At 39.8% G+C, this 24,415-nt stretch overlaps 1 protein-coding gene across 4 annotated transcripts in view; it reads left to right on the top strand.

The window, feature by feature from the left end:
• FOXJ3 (forkhead box J3) overlaps nucleotides 1-24,415 on the top strand; it is a 145,953-nt gene that overhangs the window by 53,683 nt on the left and 67,855 nt on the right. For all 4 annotated transcript variants that reach the window (XM_043996004.1, XM_043996005.1, XM_043996002.1 and 1 more), the window contains exon 4: nucleotides 18,408-18,482. In XM_043996004.1, the coding sequence (XP_043851939.1) occupies nucleotides 18,408-18,482 (75 nt within the window). The remainder of the gene's footprint in view (nucleotides 1-18,407; nucleotides 18,483-24,415) is intronic.

Raw genomic sequence — 24,415 nt, 5'->3', positions numbered from 1 at the left:
AAAAGAATTAATAGGGAACATTAAAACTTGCTCATGTCAGCCTGGCTTCCTGTAGACGGTTCTACATCCTTAGCCATACTCTTTAGTAATGGAGTTTCCTTCTTTCATGCTTCTTGACACCTCAGGGTAAGGAGTTGGCATTTACTTCACTCCTCACTGCCACTTCCAAAACTTGGCTTAGTTACCATCATTCAACAACTTCTCTTGAGGTAAAGAGAACAAGGTGTATGTGCCAGGCTGGTCAAATGACTGCCAGTGTTTCTTTCAGATTGATGGAGACAGCCCAGTATTCTTAGCCCTAGGAATAGCAGTGTCCCTCAGACAATTGATTGTTAATCTGTGGGGGTACAAATCATACTTCTAGAAGGAAGCTGGAAGTATCTTTAAATATTATCTATATTTAGACAGGAAACTGGAGGATAGATAGCAATTTCATTTTTACTAGGATTTAGAGAAAATGATATGGGAAGTTAAGAGCTAGATAATAAGATATTGTTAGAAAATGTGGAGGCAGCTAGGTGGCGCAGTGGATAAAGCACTGGCCCTGGATTCAGGAGGACCTGAGTTCCAGTCCGTCCTTTTACACTTACTAGCTATGTGACCCTGGGCAAGTCACTTAACCCTCATTGCCCCACCAAAAAAAAAAAAAAAAGAAAAGAAAATGTGATATGAATTAGTGATGTTATTGGCTGTGGAAGGAGAACATTTGGCAAAAGAATGGAAGATTGGCAGATGTGAGTGAGAAGACTCAGAAATTAAAATTGAAGGGGAAGGAGAAAAGTCAGGCAGATCATTTATAAACATTTATTAAGCACTTAATGCTTACTGTATGCTGGTTGTTGTGCTAAGCACTTGGGATACAAAAATATAAGCAAAAACAAAGATGATACCTGCCCTCAAGGAGATTACCTTCTAAAGGGGGAAGGTAGTACAGAAAAAAAAACTGAAAAGCTGGGGTGTGGGGGCATTGTGTTGAAAGTCTGGAAAGTCAGAAGCAGATCCAGGAGGGGATGAAGGTTAGCTGGCCTCGACTCCTTCCTAAAATGTAAAGTCTGATAACCTACCCTGGTGGTGTTGGTGAAGCTATGATAGCTCTTCTCTTTTTCCTACCCCCCTGCTTCCACCCTCCCCCAATTCTTCACTCCTTTCCTACCTCCAGTTCTCTCCACCATACTAGACTTCAGTTTTGGTGACTCTAGTAGTCTGGATCATGTTGTTGGCCAGATGTAGTTCAAAGGCATAGTAATGACTGGAAAGAACAGTAGAACTGGTACATGTAGGCTCCTGTGTCTAAAGACAATATAAAGAAAATAGATTGTTGCAAAGTAATTGTTTTGAGTCCAAAAAATGTGCTTAACTAGAAATTCACAAACCACAGGAAAAAAGTAGAGAAAATTTGTTGTTTTTATCCATGATAACAGAAAGGTGATGTCATGACCTGCAAGTGAATTGGGTTTAAGTGAGGAAATGCTGTACAAAATCACCAGCTTCACTCTCTCCTCCAGAGCCATTTAGGTCCAGTGGCAAGATATAGATCAGGACAACTAGAGATGGCCTCTGATGCAGTGGGAGACCTTGGTCTTTTTAAGCTCAGGTTATGTGCTGGGCCTAGAGTCAAGAAGACTCATCATCCTGGGTTCAAATTTAGCCAGCTGCATGACCCTGGGCAAGTCACTTAACCCTGTTTGCCTCAGTTTCCTCATCAATCAAATGAGCTGGAGGAGGAAATGGCAAACCACTCCAGTAACTTTGTCTAGAAAACCCCAAATGGGTTCATGGGGAGTCAGTCACAACTGAAAATGACTAAACAACAAGTAATATTAATAATAATAGGTATCATTTATATAATGCTTTAGGGTTTGTAAAGTGCTTTTTATATATCTTACTTGATTCTCAAAACACCCCTTTGAAGTAGGTGTTATTATTATTCCCATAAGTGACTTGGTCAAAATAGGGTCAACATAGCTAGTAAAGTGTCTGAGGCAGACACTTTACTATCAAACTCTGGTCATCTTGTTTCCCAAGTTTTGGTCCTTTTGACTCCCCGAGTTTAATACTCAATCCATTGTGCCATTTAACTACCTCAGGTTACTACGTCACAGGTTCATATTGAAGATTTTGAAAGCAGAGAAGTTGATGAATTATTGACTTGCTTTCCAAGTAATTTCATCTTTTAAAAGGTGGAGGAATTAACTTCTTTTTATTATACAGGGTTAGTAGAATGCTGTTGACACAATATACCTGAATTCTAATGAGGCATTTGACAAATTCCCTTGAAATAATATGGGGGGGTGGGGGTGGGGCAGCTAGGTGGTACAGTGGATAGAGCACTGGCCCTGGATTCAGGAGGACCCGAGTTCAAATCTGACCTCAGACACTTGACACTAGCTGTGTGACCCTGGGCAAGTCACTTATCCCAATTGCCTCACCAAGAAAAAAAGAAAATTAGAGGGGTGTGGGTGATAAAATGACTTTAGAAGTCATTAAATGACTGGAAACATAGAATTTTTAATAGTAAGTCTCTGTGGCCCTGTTCTGTTCAGATTTGTGTTAGAGACTTCAGAGAAGGCTTACTTAGGTGGCTTAGCACAGTGCCGGACATTTAGTATAAACACAATAAATGTTTTGTTGACTAACTGTGGCATGCATATTAAGTTTTCAATTGTTTGAATGTTGTCATAGACAGAATCTGTTAGATGATCTGAGTTTGGATCCAGAAAGATTTCTGGTGGCAGCAAGGGTCAGCTGAAATTAACAAGCTCAAATTTAATAGGATCATAGCTCTAGAGCTAGAAAGGACCTCTACTCCAACCCCTCCGTTTTATACATGAGAAAGTGGAAGTTTGTAGAGATGAAGAGACTAGCCCAAGGTCACATAGGTAGTAAATGTGTGAGATGGGATTTGAACCCAAGGCCTTGACTTTCTCAAGGTGAGTCATAGGTTGAAAAATTGTGGTGGTTGGGAGCTCCTTGGAATCAAGAAAGGCGTTTCAAATAGCTTGGTGCATTGTCAGCAGCCACTTGTTTGTTTTTTGGCAGACCAGGTATATATATAGTAAAACCTATCAGAAGACCTTGTTTAGTATTTATAGAATTGAACATGTTGGATTAGAGTAGGGGATGGGAAAGATAATGTTTAACTAAATGAAAAGACTGACTTATGTAACTCTTTTTAAAAAATAATTTTTTATTTTTTTCTCAATTACATGTAAATTTCTTAGCATTCTTTTTAAATTTTTCAAATTTTAGCATTCTTTTAAAAAGATTCTGAGTTCTGAATTCTCTCTCCCTTCTTCCTCCCCTTGAACACAAGCAGTTTAATATAGATTATACATGTGCAGTCATACAAAACGTTTCCATATTAGCTATGCTACAAAAGAAAATGCAGATACCCACCCGCACCCCCCAAGAAAAATAAAGTTTAAAAAAGCATGCTTCAGACTCCAAGTCATTTGGAACTGTCTTGGATTATTGTATTACTAAGAATAGTTAAATTATTCACAGTTAATCATTGTACAGTATTGCTGTTATTGTGTACAGTGTTCCGGTTTTGCTCACTTCAATTTGCATCAGTTCATATAAGTCCAGGTTTTTCTGAAAGCATCCATCTTGCTATTTCTTTTTTCTTTTTTTCTTTCTTTCTTTGTTTGCCGGGCAGTGAGGGTCAAGTGACTTCCCCAGGGTCACACAGCTAGTAAGTTTCTTGCTATTTCTTATCGCTAAGTAGTATTCCATCACATTCATATACCATAACTTGTTCAACCATAAATATTTTTATACATATGGGTCCTTTTCCTTTTTCTTTGATCTCTTTGGGACACAGACTTAATACTGTATTGCTGGGTCAAAAGGCATAGCACAGTTTTATAGCCCTTTTCCAAATTATTCTGCAGAATGGTTTGATCAGTTTACAATTCTACCAGTAGTGCATTAGTGTCCTTATTTTTCCACATCCCTTCCAACATTTTTCGTTTGCAAGCCTCTTTAAAGGGACGTTGTTTTATTATTTTTAAGTTCATAAAATAACCCAGACTAACTAGTAATTGCATTCTTGAGAACCTCAGATGATATTCTTGTTTTTGTTTTTTGCAGGCAATGGGGGTTAAGTGACTTGCCCAGGGTCACACAGCTAGTAAGTGTCAAATGTCTGAGGCCGGATTTGAACTCAGGTACTCCTGACTCCAGGGCCGGTGCTTTAACCACTGTGCCATCTAGCTGCCCCAGATGATATTCTTTAACCTAGGATTGAATATAACTTATGGTCACCATATTTTATTATTTTATTTTTAGTTCCATATTCTCTTTCCTTCACCCCCAAGTTTCCCCCACCCATTGAGAAGGCAAGAAAAACAAAACCCATTACAAATATTTATAGTCATGTAAAACAAATTTCCATACTAGCCCTGTCAACTCCCCTCCCTCCCTGAAAAAAGGGGGTGGCAAGAAAAAGAGAAGAAAATATGCTATAATGTTTACTCCAAATCCAGAAGGTGAATGGTATATTTTATCATGAGTCCTTTGGAATTGTGGTGGGTCATTGGATCAGTTACTATTTTTCACAGTTGATTATCATAATATAGCAGTTAACTGTCTAAATTTTTCTCCTCACTTCATTTTGTATCAATTCATGCAAGTCTTCTAGGGTTTTTCTGCAACCATCTCTTTCATCATTTATTAAAGCACAGTAGTATTCCATCACATTCATATATCATAACTTGTTCACCCATTCCCCAGTTGATGGGTATACCCTCAGTTTTGGTTCTTTTCTGCTACAGAAAGAGCTGCTATAAATATTTTTGTGCATATAGGTCCTTTTCCTCTTTCTTTGATCCCTTTGGGGAATTGCGTTAAAGGGTATGCACTTGGGAGGGGTTCCAAATTGCTTTCCAAAACGATTAGATTAGTTCATATTCTCACCAGCATTGCATTAGTTTACCTGTTTTCCCACATCCTCTGCCATCTGTAATTTTCCTTTTTTGTCATCTTAGCTAATCTTACGGATATGAGGTGGTTTAATTTGCATTTCTCTAATTATTAGTGATTTAATGCATTTTTACTTATGGCTATTAATAGCTTTGACTTCTTTCTCTGAAAATTGCCTATTATCAATTGGGGAATGGATCTTATGCTTACAAATTTGGCTTGGTTCCCGAATATATTTTAGAAATGAAACCTTTATCTGAGAAACTTTCTGCAAAGATTTCTCCTCTCCCTCCCCCCCTCAGTTTCCTGCTTTCCTTCTAATTTTAGTTGCGTTGGTTTTTTTTTATTATGCAAAACCTTTTTAATTTTATGTAGTCAAAATTATCAGTTTTACCTCCTGTGAACGTCTCTATTTTTTGTTTGGTCATGAACTTTTCTTCCCTTATGGTCATCATTAATGTTCCATTCACTTTATCAAAAAGGCCAAATAATTGATGACCCCTGAGTTTTCCTTCTAATATCTGATAACTGGTTAAGAATTTACTAATCCTGGAGCCCACTGTGAGCTCCTTCTAGCCCCTAGACATAGCTCTCTGGAATTTGGAGGAAAAGATGCTTCAAGACCCTATACTCTGCCCTCTTAAGAAATCCTGAATATGTACTCTATCACTTCAGGACCCTAGAGATACTGCTGGAACATTGCATACTTACCTTGTCCTATGGCTAGCAAACCTTTACATTTGCTATTCTGTGAAGGTGACCTTGCCTCCTACTTTCACAGTCATCTGTTGTGGGCTCTCCAGCTTCCCATATCAAAACCTCTCCATATTTAACTGTCTTAGATTGGAGAATCTGAGGAAGAAGTGGTGTTTGTTTTTTCCTTATTAAGGTCAACTCTCCTATTTGTGCCTTCAGTTCTATCCCTTTCTATATTCCCAAAAGAGATTAGGTCCTTCTTTCTCCATTTCTACTTCATTGCTGCTTATGATTGCTGAAGAAAGTCATACAACCTTTTCCGCTGGGTCCACTATCTTTTGTCATCTCAATTTGGCCCTCATTGCTGCACAGCAGTTATTTTAATTCTTCCCCAAGTGACTCATTCCTCACAGTGACATTCCAGACTCTCTTCCTTCTAGACTCCTCTGTCACCCAGCCTCCTAAACTTTACTCAAAAAATTGAGACCGTTCTCATTTTACGCTTAAGCATTTCTCGGTATTAGTGGTGTCAAACTTTAATAGAAATAAGGTTACTAATCTATACATAAGGATCCATGCAGGCCATTTGTTGACTTAGTTTTGTGTTTTTTGTGTTTGTTTTTTGTTTTGGGGGGCAGGGTAGTGAGGGTTAAGTGACTTGCCCAGGGTCACAAAGCTAGTAAGTGTCAAGTGTCTGAGGCTGGATCTGAACTCAGGTCCTCCTGAATCTAGGGCCAGTGCTTTATCCACTGTGCCACCTAGCTGCCCCCGACTTAGTTTTAAAATGTAATATTATCTGTGTTTTATTGTATTTCTTTTGTTACATATTTTCCACTTATATTTTAATTTGGTAGGTGCTAGGGACATGTTTGACACCTCTGTTATAGATGATTCCTCATCCTCTTTTCTCATTTCTCTGATGAGGTAATTCCTTCATCCTGGTTAACCACTCTTTTTTTTTTTAAATCCTATTTCCTTATATCCCCTCCATCTTTTCCAGACCTTGCCTTTTAAATCTTTCTCTCATCTTTAATCACATATGCTAAGTTTTGGGGGGCACTACTTAAAAACAAACCTAACTCTCATTCTTTTTTTCAAATTTATTTTTAAACTTTTAAATTTTAATTTTTTTTGTGTGGGTTGACTCATTATTAAAAAAAAATCTTGCGGGGCAGCTAGGTGGCGCAGTGGATAGAGCACCGGCCCTGGATTCAGGAGTACCTGAGTTCAAATCTGACCTCAGACACTTAACACTTACTAGCTGTGTGACCCTGGGCAAGTCACTTAACCCCAATTGCCTCACTTAAAAAAAAAAATCTTCCTTTGTGTATTGTCCTAAAGCTTCCCTCCCTCCTTCCCAATGCCAAAGTCTTAGAGCTATCTGTATTTGTTGCCTACTGTTCCCTATTACTGGGTCACATCAATCAGTCAGTCAGCAAGTATTTTGTTAAGTGCTATGTGCCAAGCTCTGTGCTCGGTTTACAAGTTAAAAGAATGAAACAATCTGTATTTACAATAAATTTCCATTCCAACAAGGGAAACAATAAGTATACATAAAAATTATACAGTCAATATAAAATTAATAAATACAGAGTTGTTACATAAAAGGTAATTTTGGAGGGAACATACTAGCAGTTAGGAGGATCAGAAAAGTCTTCATGCAGAAGATGGTGTCTGAGCTACATCTTAAAGAAATTGTGAGGATTTATTTGTAGGTAAGGAGGAAGTGCTTTACAGGCATGGAGGATGGCAAAAACATGGAGATCGGAAACATGGAGTATCACATATTGAGAACAGAGAGACAGTCAGTTTGGCTGGATTGCACAATGAGAGGGGGGAGTGCCATCCAAAGAAGCTACAAAGATAGGTTTGGCCAAGCTGTTCAGGTTTTTAAAAGCTAAACAGAGGAGTTTATATTTGATCCCAGAGGCAATAGGAAACCACCAGATTGGTTGACTAGGAAAGTGACATGGTCAGATCTCTGTTTAAGGAAAATTACTTTGGCAACAATATGTAAGGACTGGACTGATAGGAGACTTGAGGCAGGGAGACCAATTGGAAGCTGTTACAGTCATCCAGAGAAGAGGTGATGAGGGCTTGAACTGAGGGGGAGATGAAGGGTTGATAGAGATTGTGAAGGTAGAAACAGTAAGATTTGGCAAATGACAGGATATATGGAGTGAGTGAGAATGAGTAGAAGTTATAAATATGAGACATTGGAAAGATGATGGTGCCTTTGACAGAAATAAGGACATTTGGAAGAAGAGAGGGTTTAGGGGGAAAGATAAAGCGTTAAGTTTTAAAAAGCATGTTGAGTTTGAGATGTCTCCTGGACAGATATCTTAAATGTCCAATAAAAAATTAGTGATCTGGGATTGAAGCTTCAGGGAGAGACTGGGATATATGAATCTGGGAGTCATCTTTATAGAGAAGACAGTTAAACCCATTGGAACCAATGTAGTTACCAGGGTGGAGAATGGAGAAGAGAAGATGACCCAGGGCCAAACTTTAGGAAACACCCACTGTTAGTAGTGTGATGTGGATGCTGAGCCAGTAAAGGAGATAGATAAGGAGTAGTTAAGGTAGGTAGGAGGCAAACTAGGAAAGAATGGTGTCATAAAATCCCATAGAGGAGACTGTATTCAGAGAGAGTGGGTCAGATGTAGCAGATAGATCAAGAAGTGTTAGTTCTGAGAAAAAACCCCATCATATTTGACAATTAAGACAACAGTGATAACTTTGGAGTTTCATTGGATTGATGAAATTAGAAGTCAGATTGTAAAGTGTTGAGAAGTGAAAGGCGGGGAAGTTCTGGCACCTAAAGTAGATAGGTGCCTTTCTTCCACAGTTTGGCTGAAAATGGGAGGAGAAATGTAGGACAATAACTTTAGGGGACTGCATGATTGAAGGAAGGTTTTGGTCTTTTGGGGTTTTTTGCTTGATTTTTGTTTCTGTTTTTTAGGATAGAGAAGACTTTGTTATGTTTCAAAGCAATAGAAAAGGAACCAGTTACTAGGGAGATCTTTCTGAAATTTTGATGCTCTTGACTACTTCAGTCAGTTAACTATAGCAAACATTTGTTAAACATCTGCTAGGGACAGCCAAGTATAGTAGATAAATCAAGAAGACCCTCATTCAAGCCTAGCCTCTTGATACTTGCTAGCTCTTTGACCAGGAACAAGTCATTTAACTTCCTAGTATTAAAGGCAATAGGACTATGAGTTAGACCAATATTGTAGATGAGTTGGATGCTCATTGGTGGAAGTTTTCCATGTTGGGAGCCTTTGATTGACATGGATGAAATAAGAATTCTGGACATCCTTATATCACCCTCCCTGTTCCATTCCCTCTCTTCCCCTAAATCAAACCAAACAAAAACACAGACATACGAAAGTCACTGTGGTAGGCTTCAGAGGCACAAAGACAGAAATTTAAGTCACTGCCTTCAAGGAGCCTACATTAGATAGATAAATAGAACATATACATAGATAAATATAAAAAAATTTGAGGAGGAAGATAACACTGACTGCCTAGACCAGGAAAAGTTTCCTAAAGACCTGCAGAGATCCATGGGAACTAGATGCTAAGCCTTGAAATAAGTGAAGGATGCCCAGAGTCAGAGGTGGGGAAGAAGAACATTCTGGGCAAAGGAGGACAGCCTGTGCATCGAGATGGGAGTTACAGAATTCTCAGTTCTGGAAACAGTTGGTATACCAGTTTGAATGGAATGTAGACTGTGCGAAGGGGAGTAATATGAACAATCTTGAAAGGTAGGTTGAAGCCAGATTGTATGAGGCTTTAAATGTCAAGCTGAGGAGTTTGTATTTTATTCTAGAGGCAATAGGGAGCCACTGAAGATTTTTGAGCAGAGGAGAGAAACATGGTCGGACCTGTGCTTTAGGAAGATTGTTTTGGCAGCTGTGTGGATGGAAAGGGGAGAGACTGGAAGCAGGGATACCAATTAGGAAGCTATTGCAGTAGTCCAGGTAAGAGATAATGAGGCCAAACTAGGGTGATGACTGAGTAAAGATAAAGGAATAGATGCAAGAGATATTGTGTAGATAGAATTGATACAACCGAAGAACTGTTTGGATATGGTAGAAAGAGGGAATGAAAGACAAGGAAAGAAGAGAGGAAGGGAAGGAGACAGAGCACAAAGAGAGAGGGAGACAGGAGAGAGGATGAAGGAATGAGAAAGGGGAGGGAGAGAGAGAGAATGAGTTAAGAATGATCTTAAAGTTGTGAACTTAGATGAGCAGAAGGATGAAATAAAAAAAAAGAAGAAAATTGCTGTCAAGCGAAATACGTAAGTTTGGAGGTGAGCCAGGTTTAGGGGAAAGGATAATAATGCGTTCCATTTGGGCATGCTATTTGAAATACCAGCATTATATCCAGGTGATGATGTCTGGCAGGAAGTAGATGATTTTGGTCTGGAGTTCAAGCTGGAGATTAGCCTTGGATATATAGATTTGGAAGTCAGCTACATAGAGATGATAGTTAAATCCATGGAAGCTGATGATGTCATCAAGAGAGAAGATATAAATGGAGAAGGAGGTCCCAGGACAGAACCTTAGGGAGATAGGCTCTCAGTTGGAGAGGTATACATATGATCTTGAGAAGGACTAATCAGACAAGGCAAGTGAATATAGTGTCATAGAATCTAATGCAGGACAGAGTCTTTAGGAGAAAAGGGTTGATGGACAATGTCCAAAGCCAGTTAGGTGAAGAAGTATGAGTACTATGAAAAGGACATTGGATTTTGCAGTTTGAAATCACTGGTAACTTTGGAGGGAGAGAGTAGTTTCTGGGCGGTAGGGTTGGAAGTCAAATCGAAAGGGGTTGAGAAATCAGTGGGAAGTGAGCAAAATGGAGGACAAGACTGACTTTTCTAGGAATATGACTATGGAAAAGAGAGATATAGGGAGTAGCAAGGTCATGGAAGTTAGTTATAAAGTACAGCAAGAGATGACATTTGTCAGTAGGGAAGAATGGACCAGACAGGCAGATAAGCAGGAAGGAGGTGGCAAAGGAGAGAAGGAAAGGGATGATCAAAAGGATAAATTTCTAGAAAAGAGGTGATGGAGTCAAAAGCAGAAAGAGAAGGGCTGCTTTGGGGTAGAGATTGAAGAGTAAAGAACAGGGAAAGGAATCTCAGACATCTGAATTGGGAATGTAAACCCATTTATGGGTAATGATGAGACATGGGCTGTGTCCCTGTGGGTCACTGAGGGAGGCTGAAGGGGAAACCTTGGGAGTTGAGGAGGTCGATGAGCCAGGAGTCCAGAATGTTTAAGGTGGAGTGGGGTGGGGTGGTGGAAAGAATGCTGAATTTAAGAGTCAGGGATATCTGTGTGGCAAGCTAGCCTCTTTATGAATTAGCTGTGTGGTCATGGGCAAGTCCCTTAACCTCTCAGCTTCAGTTTCCTCATCTGGCAAAGGGGAATAACAATAGCACCCAGCTCTCAAAAAGTTGCTGTAAGGATCAAATGAGATAATGTATGGAAAATTCTTTGAACACTCTAAAAGTCTGTATAAATGTTAGCTAGTTGGCTCAGTGGATAGAGCACTGGGCCTGGAGTCAGGAAGACCTGAGTTCATACCCATCCTCAGACATTTGCAATCTGTGTGATCCTGGGGCAAATCACTGAACCCTGTTGGCCTCAGTTTTCCTCATCTGTAAAGTGAGCTGGAGAAGGAAATGACACACCACTCTGGTGTCTTTGCCCAAAAAATCCATAAATGGGGTCATGAAGAGTCACAGAGACTGAAAGGACTGAATAACAACAACAACCACTTGTTACTTGAAAAGGTGACATCAATGTGTTAATTACCCAAGTCTCAGAGTGGAGTTGTGTAGAGGATAACTTTGAGCCACATGATTAACTCCTTATGAGCTACTAGATAGATTTCCCTCCTTTGACTTAGTATGATACTGCATACTCTTTACTGCTTCTCCTGATTGTTCTTTCTTAGTCTTTTTGAAGGGGACAGTAAAAAGGAAATAAGCAATTTATTAAGTGCTTATTATATGCCAGGCATTTTGTTAAAGGCCTTACAAATGTTATCGCAGTTGATCTTCATAACAACCTTGGGAAGTAGGCATTATTATTATTTCTTTTTTATAGTTGAGGAAATTGAGGCACATAGGAATTGAAGTGACTTGCCCAGGGTAACATAGCTAGTAAGTGTTGGGAGGCTATATTTGAATTCAGATCTTCTTGACTCCAGGCCCAACTAGCTAATCAATTTTGCTGTATTCCTGTCTGATCTTGTCCTACCCCCTAAATATGGTTCTCTCTTTAGGCTCTAATTTAGACCCTTTATCCTTTTCTTTATACATTCATTTTTGGTGAAGTCATTTGTTCCAGAATTTCTTTTTTCTCTTCATAGATAATTCCCAGATATATTCTTGTTCCTGTTTATCAGTTGCACATTTCCAGCTACATGTCATGCACCTCAAATTCAACATGTCCCAAACTAAACTCAGCATCTTCTCCTATATAGCCTCATTTCCTCTAAACTTCCCTATTTTTGAGGAAGACACCCATTGTCTAGACCCTCAGGATTGTAAGCAACCTTGGAGTCATTTTTATCTCTTCCTTACATCTCATGTGTAATCATTGGTCATTTTGCCAAGTCTAAGTCTTTTTAATTCTGCCTAGATAACATCTCTCACATTTCTCCCCTTCTCTCTGTTCACAGAGCCCTGAGCCTGCAAGCCTGCATCACCTTTTGTGTGGCTTCTGTAAAAGCCTCATGGTTTCCCTTCTTTCATTCACTCTCCTTTCCATTCTCTACATTGAAGTAAAAATATTTTTCCTAAGGCACATCTCCAGTCTCCTCACTGTCTGCTCCAAACCCATTGCCTCTGAGATAAAATGCAAACTTAGCCTGGCATTTAGTGCTCTGCAATCAGAGCCGTACTGAACTCTTCAAACTTAGCTCACATTATTTTCTGCCCTTTACTTCCTTTTATTGCTTTGACAAGTAGTCATTCTCTAACATGATATCCAGTGATTCTGTTTTCAGTACATTTGCAGAAGCCATTCCCCATGTCAGTAATATATGCAGTCTATCTCCTCTTTCTAGAAGCTTCATCTTCCTTCAAGGCCTTCTGGTGCCACCTCTTTGTTGGAGCCCTTCCTCTTGCTGGTGCTCTCTTCCTCTTAAATTTAGTTATATTTACCTATCTGTGTACACACTAGCTTCTCGATAGAGTAAGCTTGTTGGGGCCTGAGACCCTTTTCTTTTTGCCTTTATATCCTTTGCACCTCCCCTCTATAGACTCATTTTCATTTTCTGTCACTAACTTATTGCCCTCCACCCCCCTCCTTGTTGAAATATTCCTTCATCCTCATTGTCAGACATTTACCTCCTTTAATCAGTAGCTTTTCCTCTTTTAAAATCCACATAATTCACATTTTCCTCTCAAACAAAATTATGATAGTTATAGTACATCAACTCCCAGGTCATTGTCTCTCTTTCCTCAAGGAGTTCAGCTTCTAGGTCACCATTTTCCTTTCTTCTCCTTTTACTATGGACTTTAATATCCATGCAGGTGTTGCCTGCTCGCTAACCTTTCATTTCTGTAGCTTCCTTAAATTTTATATAACATACTCTTCACTTCACTCAGCCATACATAGGGATGGTTATTCACAAGTGTTCACTTTTCTAATTAGGAAGTCAGACATTCCCCTATCAGACCTGTCCTTTAGTCATTCTGTCTCTGTGCTTCAACCCTCTTATACTTCTTCTTTACCCTCATTGAGATCTGTTTCCTCCATTTCTCAGTACTTCATCTCTGATCAAAGGAAATGATATCTGTACAGCTCTTAGCACAATGCCTGGAACGTTGTAGGTCCTTCATAAAAGCTTGTTGCTTTTCCCCTTTTCTTTACTTTCTTAGGCCATTACCCCTTCTCCGATTTAATTTTCCTCCCTCTCCAACCTTCACCCAAATAGTGAGCCATTTCAGTTCTACATTGTCCTCTGTTCTTGTCTTGCTGGCCTCTTCTCTTATCAAAACTCAGCCCTTGATTGTTCCTACCATCTGAATTCAGCTGGAGGAAATCCCATGACTGTAATAACTTGGGGCTATTACAGATTTCATGTTATTCAACCTCAATGGGGCCTGCACTGCAGCAAGGCAATACTTTTCATTTCTCCTTACCTGATTCCCTGTCTTCTTTCCCACAGAAGGCATTCTAGACCCTTCCCTTCCCTTCCCTTCCCTTCCCTTCCCTTCCCTTCCCTTCCCTTCCCTTCCCTTCCCTTCCCTTCCCTTCCCTTCCCTTCCCTTCCCTTCCCTTCCCTTCCCTTCCCTTCCCTTCCCTTCCCTTCCCTTCCCTTCCCTTCCCTTCCCTTCCCTTCCCTTCCCTTCCCTTCCCTTCCCTTCCCTTCCCTTCCCTTCCCTTCCCTTCCCTTCCCTTCCCTTCCCTTCCCTTCCCTTCCCTTCCCTTCCCTTCCCTTCCCTTCCCTTCCCTTCCCTTCCCTTCCCTTCCCTTCCCTTCCCTTCCCTTCCCTTCCCTTCCCTTCCCTTCCTTCCCTTCCCTTCCCTTCCCTTCCCTTCCTTCCCTTCCCTTCCCTTCCCTTCCCTTCCCTTCCCTTCCCTTCCCTTCCCTTCCCTTCCCTTCCCTTCCCTTCCCTTCCCTTCCCTTCCCTTCCCTTCCCTTCCCTTCCCTTCCCTTCCCTTCCTTCCCTTCCCTTCCCTTCCCTTCCCTTCCCTTCCCTTCCCTTCCCTTCCCTTCCCTTCCCTTCCCTTCCCTTCCCTTCCCTTCCCTTCCCTTCCCTTCCCTTCCCTTCCCTTCCCTTCCCTTCCCTTCCCTTCCTTCCCTTCCCTTCCCTTCCCTTCCCTTCCCTTCCCTTCCCTTCCCTTCCCTTCCCTTCCCTTCCCTTCCCTTCCCTTCCCTTCCCTTCCTTCCCTTCCCTTCCCTTCCCTTCCCTTCCCTTCCCTTCCCTTCCCTTCCCTTCCCTTCCCTTCCCTTCCCTTCCCTTCCCTTCCCTTCCTTCCCTTCCCTTCCCTTCCCTTCCCTTCCCTTCCCTTCCCTTCCCTTCCCTTCCCTTCCCTTCCCTTCCCTTCCCTTCCCTTCCCTTCCCTTCCCTTCCCTTCCCTTCCCTTCCCTTCCCTTCCCTTCCCTCCCCTCCCCTCCCCTCCCCTCCCCTCCCCTTCCCTCCCCTCCCCTCCCCTCCCCTCCCCCCCCCTCCCCTCCCCTCCCCTCCCCTCCCCTCCCCTCCCCTCCCCTCCCCTCCCCTCCCCTTCCCTTCCCTTCCCTTCCCTTCCCTTCCCTTCCCTTCCCTTCCCTTCCCTTCCCTTCCCTTCCCTCCCCTCCCCTCCCCTCCCCTCCCCTCCCCTCCCCTCCCCTCCCCTCCCCTCCCCTCCCCTCCCCTCCCCTCCCCTCCCCTCCCCTCCCCTCCCCTCCCCTCCCCTCCCCTCCCCTCCCCTCCCCTCCCGTCCCTTTACTTCATGTTTTTCTGAAAAGATTTAGGCCATTTGCAGTGAAATTCCCTTTCTACCATTTTCTTCATTTCAAAACTCATTGATGTAATTTCCAACTTTCTCTGTTTCCCTCAGTATGTAATAAAAGCTATCTTTTTAAAAGGCTCTTCTCTTTGACATCTGTCTTCTCTATATATTTGCTTGCTCATTTCTTCCTGTGTTCTCTATCAAATTATATCTTTAACCATCCTTCTTTCTTTAATCTTTAGTTTTCCCTTGTCAACTGGTTCTTTCTCTGATACCTTCAATTATGCCCAAATTTCCCTCATCCTAAAGATGAGGGCAAAAAAAAAAATCACCAAACTTCTCTCAAATAGTCATCCTATATCTTTTCTTCCTTTTTTTTCCTTGGTAATAAAAATTTTTATTTATTGTTTTGGGTTCCAATTTTTATCCTTCTTTTCCTCCTTCCCCTCCCCTCTCCCTGAGGCTGCAAAGAATCAGATATGGATTATACATGTATGATTATGTAAAACATGACCATATTTGTCATTTTGTAAAAGAAAACTTACTTAAAAGAAAAAAATGAATGGAAGTGAAAAATAGCATGCTTCAGTCTGTTCGTCAATATCAGTTCTTTCTTTGGAGGTGGATACTATGTTTCATCAATAGTACTTTGGGATTGTCTTAGATCATTGTATTGTTGAGAATAGTCAAGTCATTTACAGTTCTTCGTCAAACAGTATTGCTGTCTCCGAGCACAATGTTCTCTTGGTTCTGCTTGTTCCACTATATATCATTTCATACATGTCTTTTCAGGCCTTTCTGAAATCATTCTGCTTGTCATTTCTTATAGCACAATAATATTCCACCACCATCATATGTCACAGTTTGTTTAGCCATTCCCCAACTGATGGGCATTTCTTTGATTTCCAATTCTTAGCTTTTTCTCCCTTTCTCAGCCAGACTCTTTGAAAAAGTTGCTTACCATCACTGACTCCACTTCTTTTTCTTACTCAGAATGTACTGTTTACACAGAGTATGTCACAGAACATAAGTCAGGTTGACTTAGCTGCTCCAAAATAGGCTTATTATAAGGTTGGCAAGTGAGTAGTGGGGGAGGGAAGTGTTGGATGGGGAAGGACAAATGTCCTCAGGGAAGAAGTTTCTTTACTGAAGCCCCAGTACTCTGAGATGATATGAATGATGGTACTTGCAATGTTGGGCTTATAGGTATTTATTATAGAGTGTCCAGCTGATGGAGTATATCACATTGCACTGGCCAGTTTACAAAAGGCAGGTAGGTGGCTTGGTGGATAGAGTGCAGGGCCTGGAATTAGGGAGACCTGAGTTCAAATATAGCCTCCGACACTTACTAGCTCTGTGACTCTAGACAAGTTACTTAACCTTTTCAACTGTAAAACAGGGATAATAAGCACCCACCCCCCAAGGTTGTTACTTAGGATCAAATGAGATAATAGTTATAAAGTACATAGCACAGTGTCCGGCGCATAGTAGGAGCTATATAAATGCTTAATCCCTCCCTCTTTTTCCTATTTTCCTTATGTACTTTTAAAAAATAAGGTACAGAGGAGGGATGAGAACATTTCAAATGGAAGACAATTGAAAGCCCAAAGAACATCTTTAATTCTTTTCGTTTTCCTCACAAACATTCTGTTGAGTTGGCCTTAGTAATTCTCACTGCAACTATTCTGTTCAGATGCTTCTTTTCTTAGCTTTTTAGTAACTCACTTAAAATTAATTCATAGTCTCCTAAATTACTTTCTTGCCTCTATCCTTTGCTCTAGTGATATTCTTTTTTACATTGCTGTGATTAAGACACCTCCTATTCATAAACCCTGTTTGAGTTCCCCGTTTTGCTGATGTAATAAGTTATAAACTTATCTTGGTATTCTAGATTTTTCACAACCTTGATCCAGATCCAGTCTCCTTTTATGTCTTTATTTCATTTCATACTCAATTGTGTTACTCTTTATTCTAGCTCGACTATACTACTATTTTTTGTCTGTTTTTATTTTATCTTTTTCATTCCCATTCTCTTATTTCTTCTTGTACTGTTCTTTTTTTTTTTTTTTTTTTTTTAAAGGCAATGGGGGTTAAGTGACTTGCCCATGGTCACACAGCTAGTAAGTGTCAAGTGTCTGAGGCCGGACTTGAACTCAGGTACTCCTGACTCCAAGGCCGGTGCTTTAACCACTGTGCCATCTAGCTGCCCCCCTGTACTGTTCTTTATAACTAGAATAGGCTCTTAATTTGTCTTTTAAAGTCTTACTCTTTTCCTGACCCCTACTAAAATACCATTTTGTTTATATTTCTGCTCTTCACTTTTATTTAGTTGTAAATTAATTGTTTGTGTATATGTCAAGTTTCTCCTCGTTAGATTGTGAGCTCCTCATCTGAATCCTCATCATATCTAACTTTGTTTCCTTTTCTCCTAGCACAGTGCTTTGCATTTAATAGGCATTTAAAAATACTTTTTAAAGTACCTGTTGAATAATTTGAACTGATTATTTAATTTTTTGGTAGATTACATCGGGGATATGTTATTCTGCTCTCAGTTAATTAACCATATTACTGTAACTTGCTAAAAATCCTGTTCTTTCTGCAGTTATAGTTCATTGTATCCTCTTTAGTCTTTGGTGGGAAACTAAATTCTGTTGCCTCTTTTGGTAATGAACACTTTCCCAGTGTTAGAAAAGAGGGAATCGTGTTAATTATTGAGATTTTAGCAATTCATAGTTGGATTGATTATTCTTTGGTTAAAGAAATATTCAAATAATCTTTCTCCATGGGACTATTCCTTTAGGAATTTTTTGTCAATAGAGACAATAAAGTTGAGTGTTTGATTTAAATTTTGTGCTTTCATTCTTTAAAATAACATTTTTCCCAATTACATGTAAAAATAATTTTTAACATTCATTTAAAAATTTTTTGAGTTCCAAATTCTTTCCCTCCTTCCCCCCCCAGACAGTAAGCAATTTGATATAGGTTATACCTGTGCAATCATGCAAGACATATTTCCACATTAATCATGTTGTGAAAGAAAACAGTTTAAAAAAAACACAAAAAAATAAAGTGAAAAAATATCTTTGATCTGCATTCTTTCTCTAAAAGTGTATAACATTTCCCATCATGAGTCCTTTGTAATTGTCTTGAATTGTTATATTGCTGAGAATTGCTGTCATTCACATCTTAACAATATTTATGTGTTCATTTTTAAAGATAATCATATATTAATGTTTTCTGTTGAAATTTATTTTTCTATTTTAAGGACTTTTTAAAAAGGAAAGTTCGTTCAACCCTTTGATTCCTCTTTTCTTTTCAATTTCAGAATTCCATAAGACACAACCTATCTCTGAACAAGTGTTTTCTTAAAGTGCCTCGATCCAAGGATGACCCTGGAAAGGTAGGAGTTTCCTTTTATTGATCTAAGAAGGTTGCATCCTTAAGTTATATTTTTAATGCTGACCCAATACAAGTGACATATCTAAAAATATAAATGTTAAGGAAGTCATTGAAGAAATGAAAAAGATTATGTAATTTAAATGTCAGAGTCCTTGCAAAAATACCCGTGGGGCAAAACCCAAAAATTAAAGGAAAAGAAACAGTTTGGATAAAGGAATATTTGTGGTAAATATAGCTTATAAAAATCTAACATCCAAAATCCATAAGGATATGATAACTTGCTAATGTGTGTAATACTGATTTCCCAATGGAGAAATAGTCCAAAGTTATATGTTGGCAGTTTTTTTGTTCTTTTTTGTTTTGTTTTTGTGGGGCAATGAGGGTTAAGTGACTAATGAGTGGTCGCCAATAAATTATAAGCTTTAGCAAGAGTTAGACTTTTAAGCATTTATTAAGGAGAAGAAGAATTTGGTAAAGAGAGAGCAAGGCCTAGATTCATCTATCTATTAAAGGGAGAGCGCATTTCTTGCTCCACTTCCAACCAGAGTCCTGATGAAAGAGAAAGAGAGTGAGAGCACCAGCCTCGCCCCCTCCTCCTCCCACAAGCAAACGTCACTTCCTGACTCCAAAGAGCTGCATGGCTTGCCCTCAGACCCCTTCTCCTCATGGCGGAGCGTCCTGCAGTAAGTCTCCAGCAGGTGGCATCATTCCAATCGTTACACTTTTATGTGTAAAAAGGCTGAAGGAAAACTCTTTTCTGAAGGGCATAGGGAATGGAAAATTGCAGAAGAGGAGTGATCCAGTGACTGGCTCTTGAAAGTTGGTTTTTCTGTCTTATATTGTTGACCTGAGAGATAGTCCATTTTGTTAATGTTATAAAATAGAATTTGGTTGTATTTGTTTCCATGTCAAAGACCAAAAATTCCTTATTAGGAAAAGGAAGGCTCAAATTCACAGCATGAACAACTTTTACTGTATCTGTATTCTGTATGGTTTTGTTTCCTCTTTCTCTACCCTAAATAAATACTTAATTTTGTAACTTTTGTTGTGCATTGTGAGATTATTATCCAAAATGGATTCCATTAGTTTATAGTAACACCAGCAGAGGATGTGTTGTAACCTTTTGCTTTTTACTGCATTAATTCTTCAGGTTTAAAGTGGCTTTTAAGAATTAGACCTTAAAATTAATAAGATAGAGCCATGGACTGTATGTAGCTGGCAGTTTAGGATTAAGGAAATAATTTGGGAAAGCAAACAGTTCTATATGGGATACCTTGACTTTTTAAAGACATGCTTGATGTGTTTTTCTTGTACCCAGTTTTTCTTGTGTACTTTGAACAGTACTCTCCTTATCTATAAAATGAGGACATTGTCTGAATACCTTTCTAGATCAACATCTGTAATTCTGTTACCTTTAGGGATGTTGAAAAAATTACTTTACCTTTTGCTGCCCATATCATCTCTCCACCCTAATGTTGTCACTGTTCTAGTTTCGAAATTCTATAGTTCTTCTTTGAGGTGGTTATTATGGAAAACAGCTTTGTCTTGATGAAGCAGCAGCAGCATCAATAAGCATTTATTTAGTACTTAGTATGTACCACCAGTCACTACCCAAAGCATTGAGGATACAAAGAAAGGTTCTTGCCCTCAAGGAGCTCACATTCTAATGGAGGAAATACCATGCAACCAACTGTATGTATATACATACAAAATATACTATGTAAATTGGATGGCACTAGCAGTGCAGAGGACTGAGAAAGGTGTCTTACAGAAAGTGGGATTAGAGCTGAGTCTTGAAGGAAACCAGGGAAACTGGAGGCAGAAGTTACGGAAGAAAGCATTTCAGGTGTGGAGTCCAGCCAGTGCAAAGAAGTTTGAATATTGTCTGTGAGCAATGGAAAAAAGGCCAATATTGCTAGATTATAGAATTTGTGGAAGGGAATAGAGTATAAGAAGAAGCCTGGAAAAGTAGGAATGAATCAGGTCATAAAGTGCTTTAAAAGATAGACATAGGATTTTATATTTGATCCTGGAAGTATTTTTTTTTAAATAAAAGTATTTTATTATTTTCCAGTTATATGTAGAGACAGTTTTCAACATTTATTTTTTTATTTCCAATTTCAAATTTTTCTCCCTCCCCAAGACAGCAGGTAATCTGATATAGGTTATATATGTATAACAACATTAAACATATTTCTGCATTAGTCATGTTCTAAGAGAAGACTCAGAGCAAAAAGGAAAAACCTCAAAAATGAAAAACAACAGCACCAAAACCAAAAGAAATGGTATGGTTCAATCAACATCCATATTCCACAGTTCTTTTTTTTTTCTTTCTGGATTTGGAGAGCCTTTTCCATCATGAGTCCTTTGGAACTTTCTTGTACCGGTGTATTGGTGAGAAGAATCTAGTCTATCACAGTTGATCACGTAATGTTGATGATACTGTGTACAGTGTTCTTCTGATTCTGCTCATCTCACTCATCATCAGTTCATGCAAGTCCTTACAGGTTTCTCTGAAATCCTCCTGCTCATCATTTCTTACAGCACAATAGAATTCCATTACATTCATATACCACAACTTGTTCAGCCATTCCCCAATTGATGAGCAACCCCTCAATTTCCAATTCCTTGCCACCACAAAAAGAGCAGCTATAAATATTTTTGTACATGTGGGTCCCTTTCCCTTTTTTGTGATTTCTTTGGGAAAAAGACCCCAAAGTGGTATTGCTGGGTCAAAGGGTATGCACAGCTTTATAGCCCTTTGGGCATAATCCAAATTGCTCTCCAGAATGGTTGGATCAGTTCACAGCTCCACCAACAATGCTTTAGCGTTCCAATTTTTCCACAGCTTCTCCAACATTTATTATTTCCCTTTTTGGTCATATTAGCCAATCTGATAGGTGTCAGGTGGTACCTCAGACTTGTTTTAATTTTCATTTCTCTAATCAATAGTGATTTAGGGTATTTTTTCGTATGGCAATAGATCTTTGATTTCTTCATCAGAAAACTGCCCGTTCATATCCTTTGACCGTTTCTTAATTGGGGAATGACTTGGATTCTAAATTTGATTTAGTTCCCTATATATTTTAGAAATGAGGCCTTTATCAGAAGTACTGGCCATAAAAATTGTTTCCCAGCTTTCTGCCTCCCTTTTAATTTTGGATACATTGCTTCTGTTTGTACAAAAGCTTCAAAATCATCCATTTTGCATTTCATAATATTCTCTATCTCTTGTTTGGTCACAAGCTGTTCTCTTTTCCAAAGATCTGAAAGGTAGACTGTTCCTTCTTCTCCTAATTTACCTATGGTATCTTTTATGTCTAAATCATGTACCCATTTTGACCTTATTTTAGTATAAGGTGTAAGATGTTGGTCTATGCCTAATTTCTGTCATACTATCTTCCAGTTTTCCCAGCAGTTTTTGTCAAACACCGAATTCCTATCCCAGAAGCTGGAGTCTTTGGGTTTATCAAACAGTACCTTACTAACCTCAGTTAGTACTGGTCTTCTGTGCCTAGCCTATTCCATTGATCCTCCACTCTATTTCTTAGCCAGCACCAGATAGTTTTGATGACTGCTGCTTTATAGTAGAGCTTCAGATTTCGTACAGCTAACCCACCTTCCTGTGCATTTTTTTCCATTATTTCCCTTGATAGTCTCGATCTTTTGTTTTTCCAGATTAATTTTGTTATTATTTTTCTAGCTCTATAAAATAATTTTTAGGTAGTCTGATTGGTATGGCACTGAATAAGTAAATTAATTTAAGTAGAATTGTCATTTTTATTATATTAGCTCGGCCTATCCATGAGCAATTGATATTTTTCCAATTATTTATGATCCTGGAAGTATTATGGGCCCACTGAAGTTTATTGAGTGACATTCAAGTCTGTACTTTAGAAAGATCAGTATGGGGGGGGGGGCGGAGCCAAGATGGCGGAGGAGAGGCTGTGACTCCCACAAGCTCCAGATAAACCCGTCCATTCACACCCAAATAATGCAGTAAAAATCAAAACCCAGAACAGCCTAATGCACATAAGAACAGAGTGAGACTATTTCTCCTCAAAAGAGGGCAATTCTGATCACCTACTGATCAGGCTGAACAGCTCAGCGCGCGGTCCGGACTCAGCCAGGGACACTGCTTCCAGCACATGTCTTCCGCACCAGCAGCTTCTGAGGCTCCGATCACAGACTGGTGAGGGGGTTCGGCGGTAGGCCAGGGTGAAGTGGAGGCAGTATCTACTGGAATTGGGGCAAAGTGCCCTGGGTCTGAACCAGTGGGCTGAATCGAGTGGTGGTGGCCCAGTGGGGGGAGGGGTAAAAGCACGCCAAGCTTCCGACCATAGAGAATCAGAGTTCAATCAGACTTCTGTTTCTGGGTCAAAGAGAAAGTGGCTGTGATTACTCACAAGCCAGGCAGGCTGAGAAGAAGCCCAATCACCCCCTGGGCCTTGCTGTAGCACGAACAGTGTGTCCTGGAAGCAGCGCTACACTTTAAGGAGTAAAAAGCCAAGAAACAGTAAGCCAGGATGAGTAGGCAGAGAAAGCAGAAGACCATCGAAAACTTCTTTGGGGGAAAGGTAGACCACAATACATCCTCAGAAGAAGAAGATAATAATAGGGTCAAAGCTCCAACATCCAAAGCTTCCAAGAAAAATATGAACTGGTCTCAGGCCATGGAAGCTCTCAAAAGGGAATTTGAAGAGAAAGGAGGAGAGATAGAACGAAGATGTAGAGAAAGAGAGGAAGGAATGGAAAGAGAAATGAGAGCAATGCAGGAGAGTCATGAGAAAAAAGTCAACAGTTTGAAAAGCCAAATGGAAAAGGAGATTAAAAAACTGTCTGCTGAAAATAATTGCCTAAGAATTAGGATTGAACAAATGGAAGCTAGTGACCTTATGAGAAACCAAGATACAGTAAAGCAAATCCAATTGAATGAAAAAATAGAGGGCAATGTGAAATATCTCCTTGGAAAAACAACTGACCTAGAAAATAAATCTAGGAGAGATAATTTGAAAATCATTGGACTACCTGAAAACCATGACCAAAACAAGAGCTTAGACACCATCCTCCAAGAGACTGTGAGGGAAAATTGCCCTGATATTCTAGAAGCAGAAGCTAAAATAGAAATTGAAAGAATCCACCAATCACCTCCTGAAAGAGATCCCAAAAGGAAAACCTCCAGGAATATTATAGCCAAATTCCAGAACTCCCGGGTCAAGGAGAAAATATTGCAAGCAGCTAGAAAAAAGGAATTCAAATACTGTGGAGCTCCAATAAGGATAAAGCAAGATCTAGCAGCTTCTACATTAAAGGACCGGAGGGCATGGAATATGATATTCCAGAGGGCAAAGGAATTGGGACTACAGCCAAAAATCACGTACCCAGCAAAACTAAGCATCATCTTTCAGAGGCAAACATGGAACTTCAAGGAGAAAGAAGACTTTCAGGCATTTGTTATGAAAAGACCTGAACTGAATAGAAAATTTGACTTTCAAATACAAGACCCTGGAGAAGCATAAAAAGATAAACAGGAAAAAGACTTCATGAGGGATATTAAAAGATCAAACTATTTATATTCCTACATGGGAAGATAATACTTCAAACTCATAAGAACTATATCAGTAAGGATTTAATAGAGGACACAGGTCTGAACTGAATATGAAAGGATGTTATGTTTTGTTCGGTGTGGGGTGTCTTATGTCTGGGGCCGGATTTGGGCTTGGGGCCTCCTGGGTCCAGGACTGGTACATTGTCCACTGTGCCACCTAACTAACCCATAATGACATCCTTAAAATAGGGTTGAGGTGTAGGAGAAATAGACTGGGGGAGGGGGAAGGGGAGAGATGGTCTGGGGAGAGGTTGTTCACATGAAGGAAACAAGAAAAAAGCTTATGGAGGGGAGGGGAAGAGGGGGAAGGAATTGGAGAGTGAGTG

The sequence above is a fragment of the Dromiciops gliroides genome, chromosome 3 (genome assembly GCF_019393635.1).
Source record: "Dromiciops gliroides isolate mDroGli1 chromosome 3, mDroGli1.pri, whole genome shotgun sequence".
Lineage (NCBI taxonomy): Eukaryota > Metazoa > Chordata > Mammalia > Microbiotheria > Microbiotheriidae > Dromiciops > Dromiciops gliroides.
This window is presented reverse-complemented; position numbering and strand designations above follow the sequence as displayed.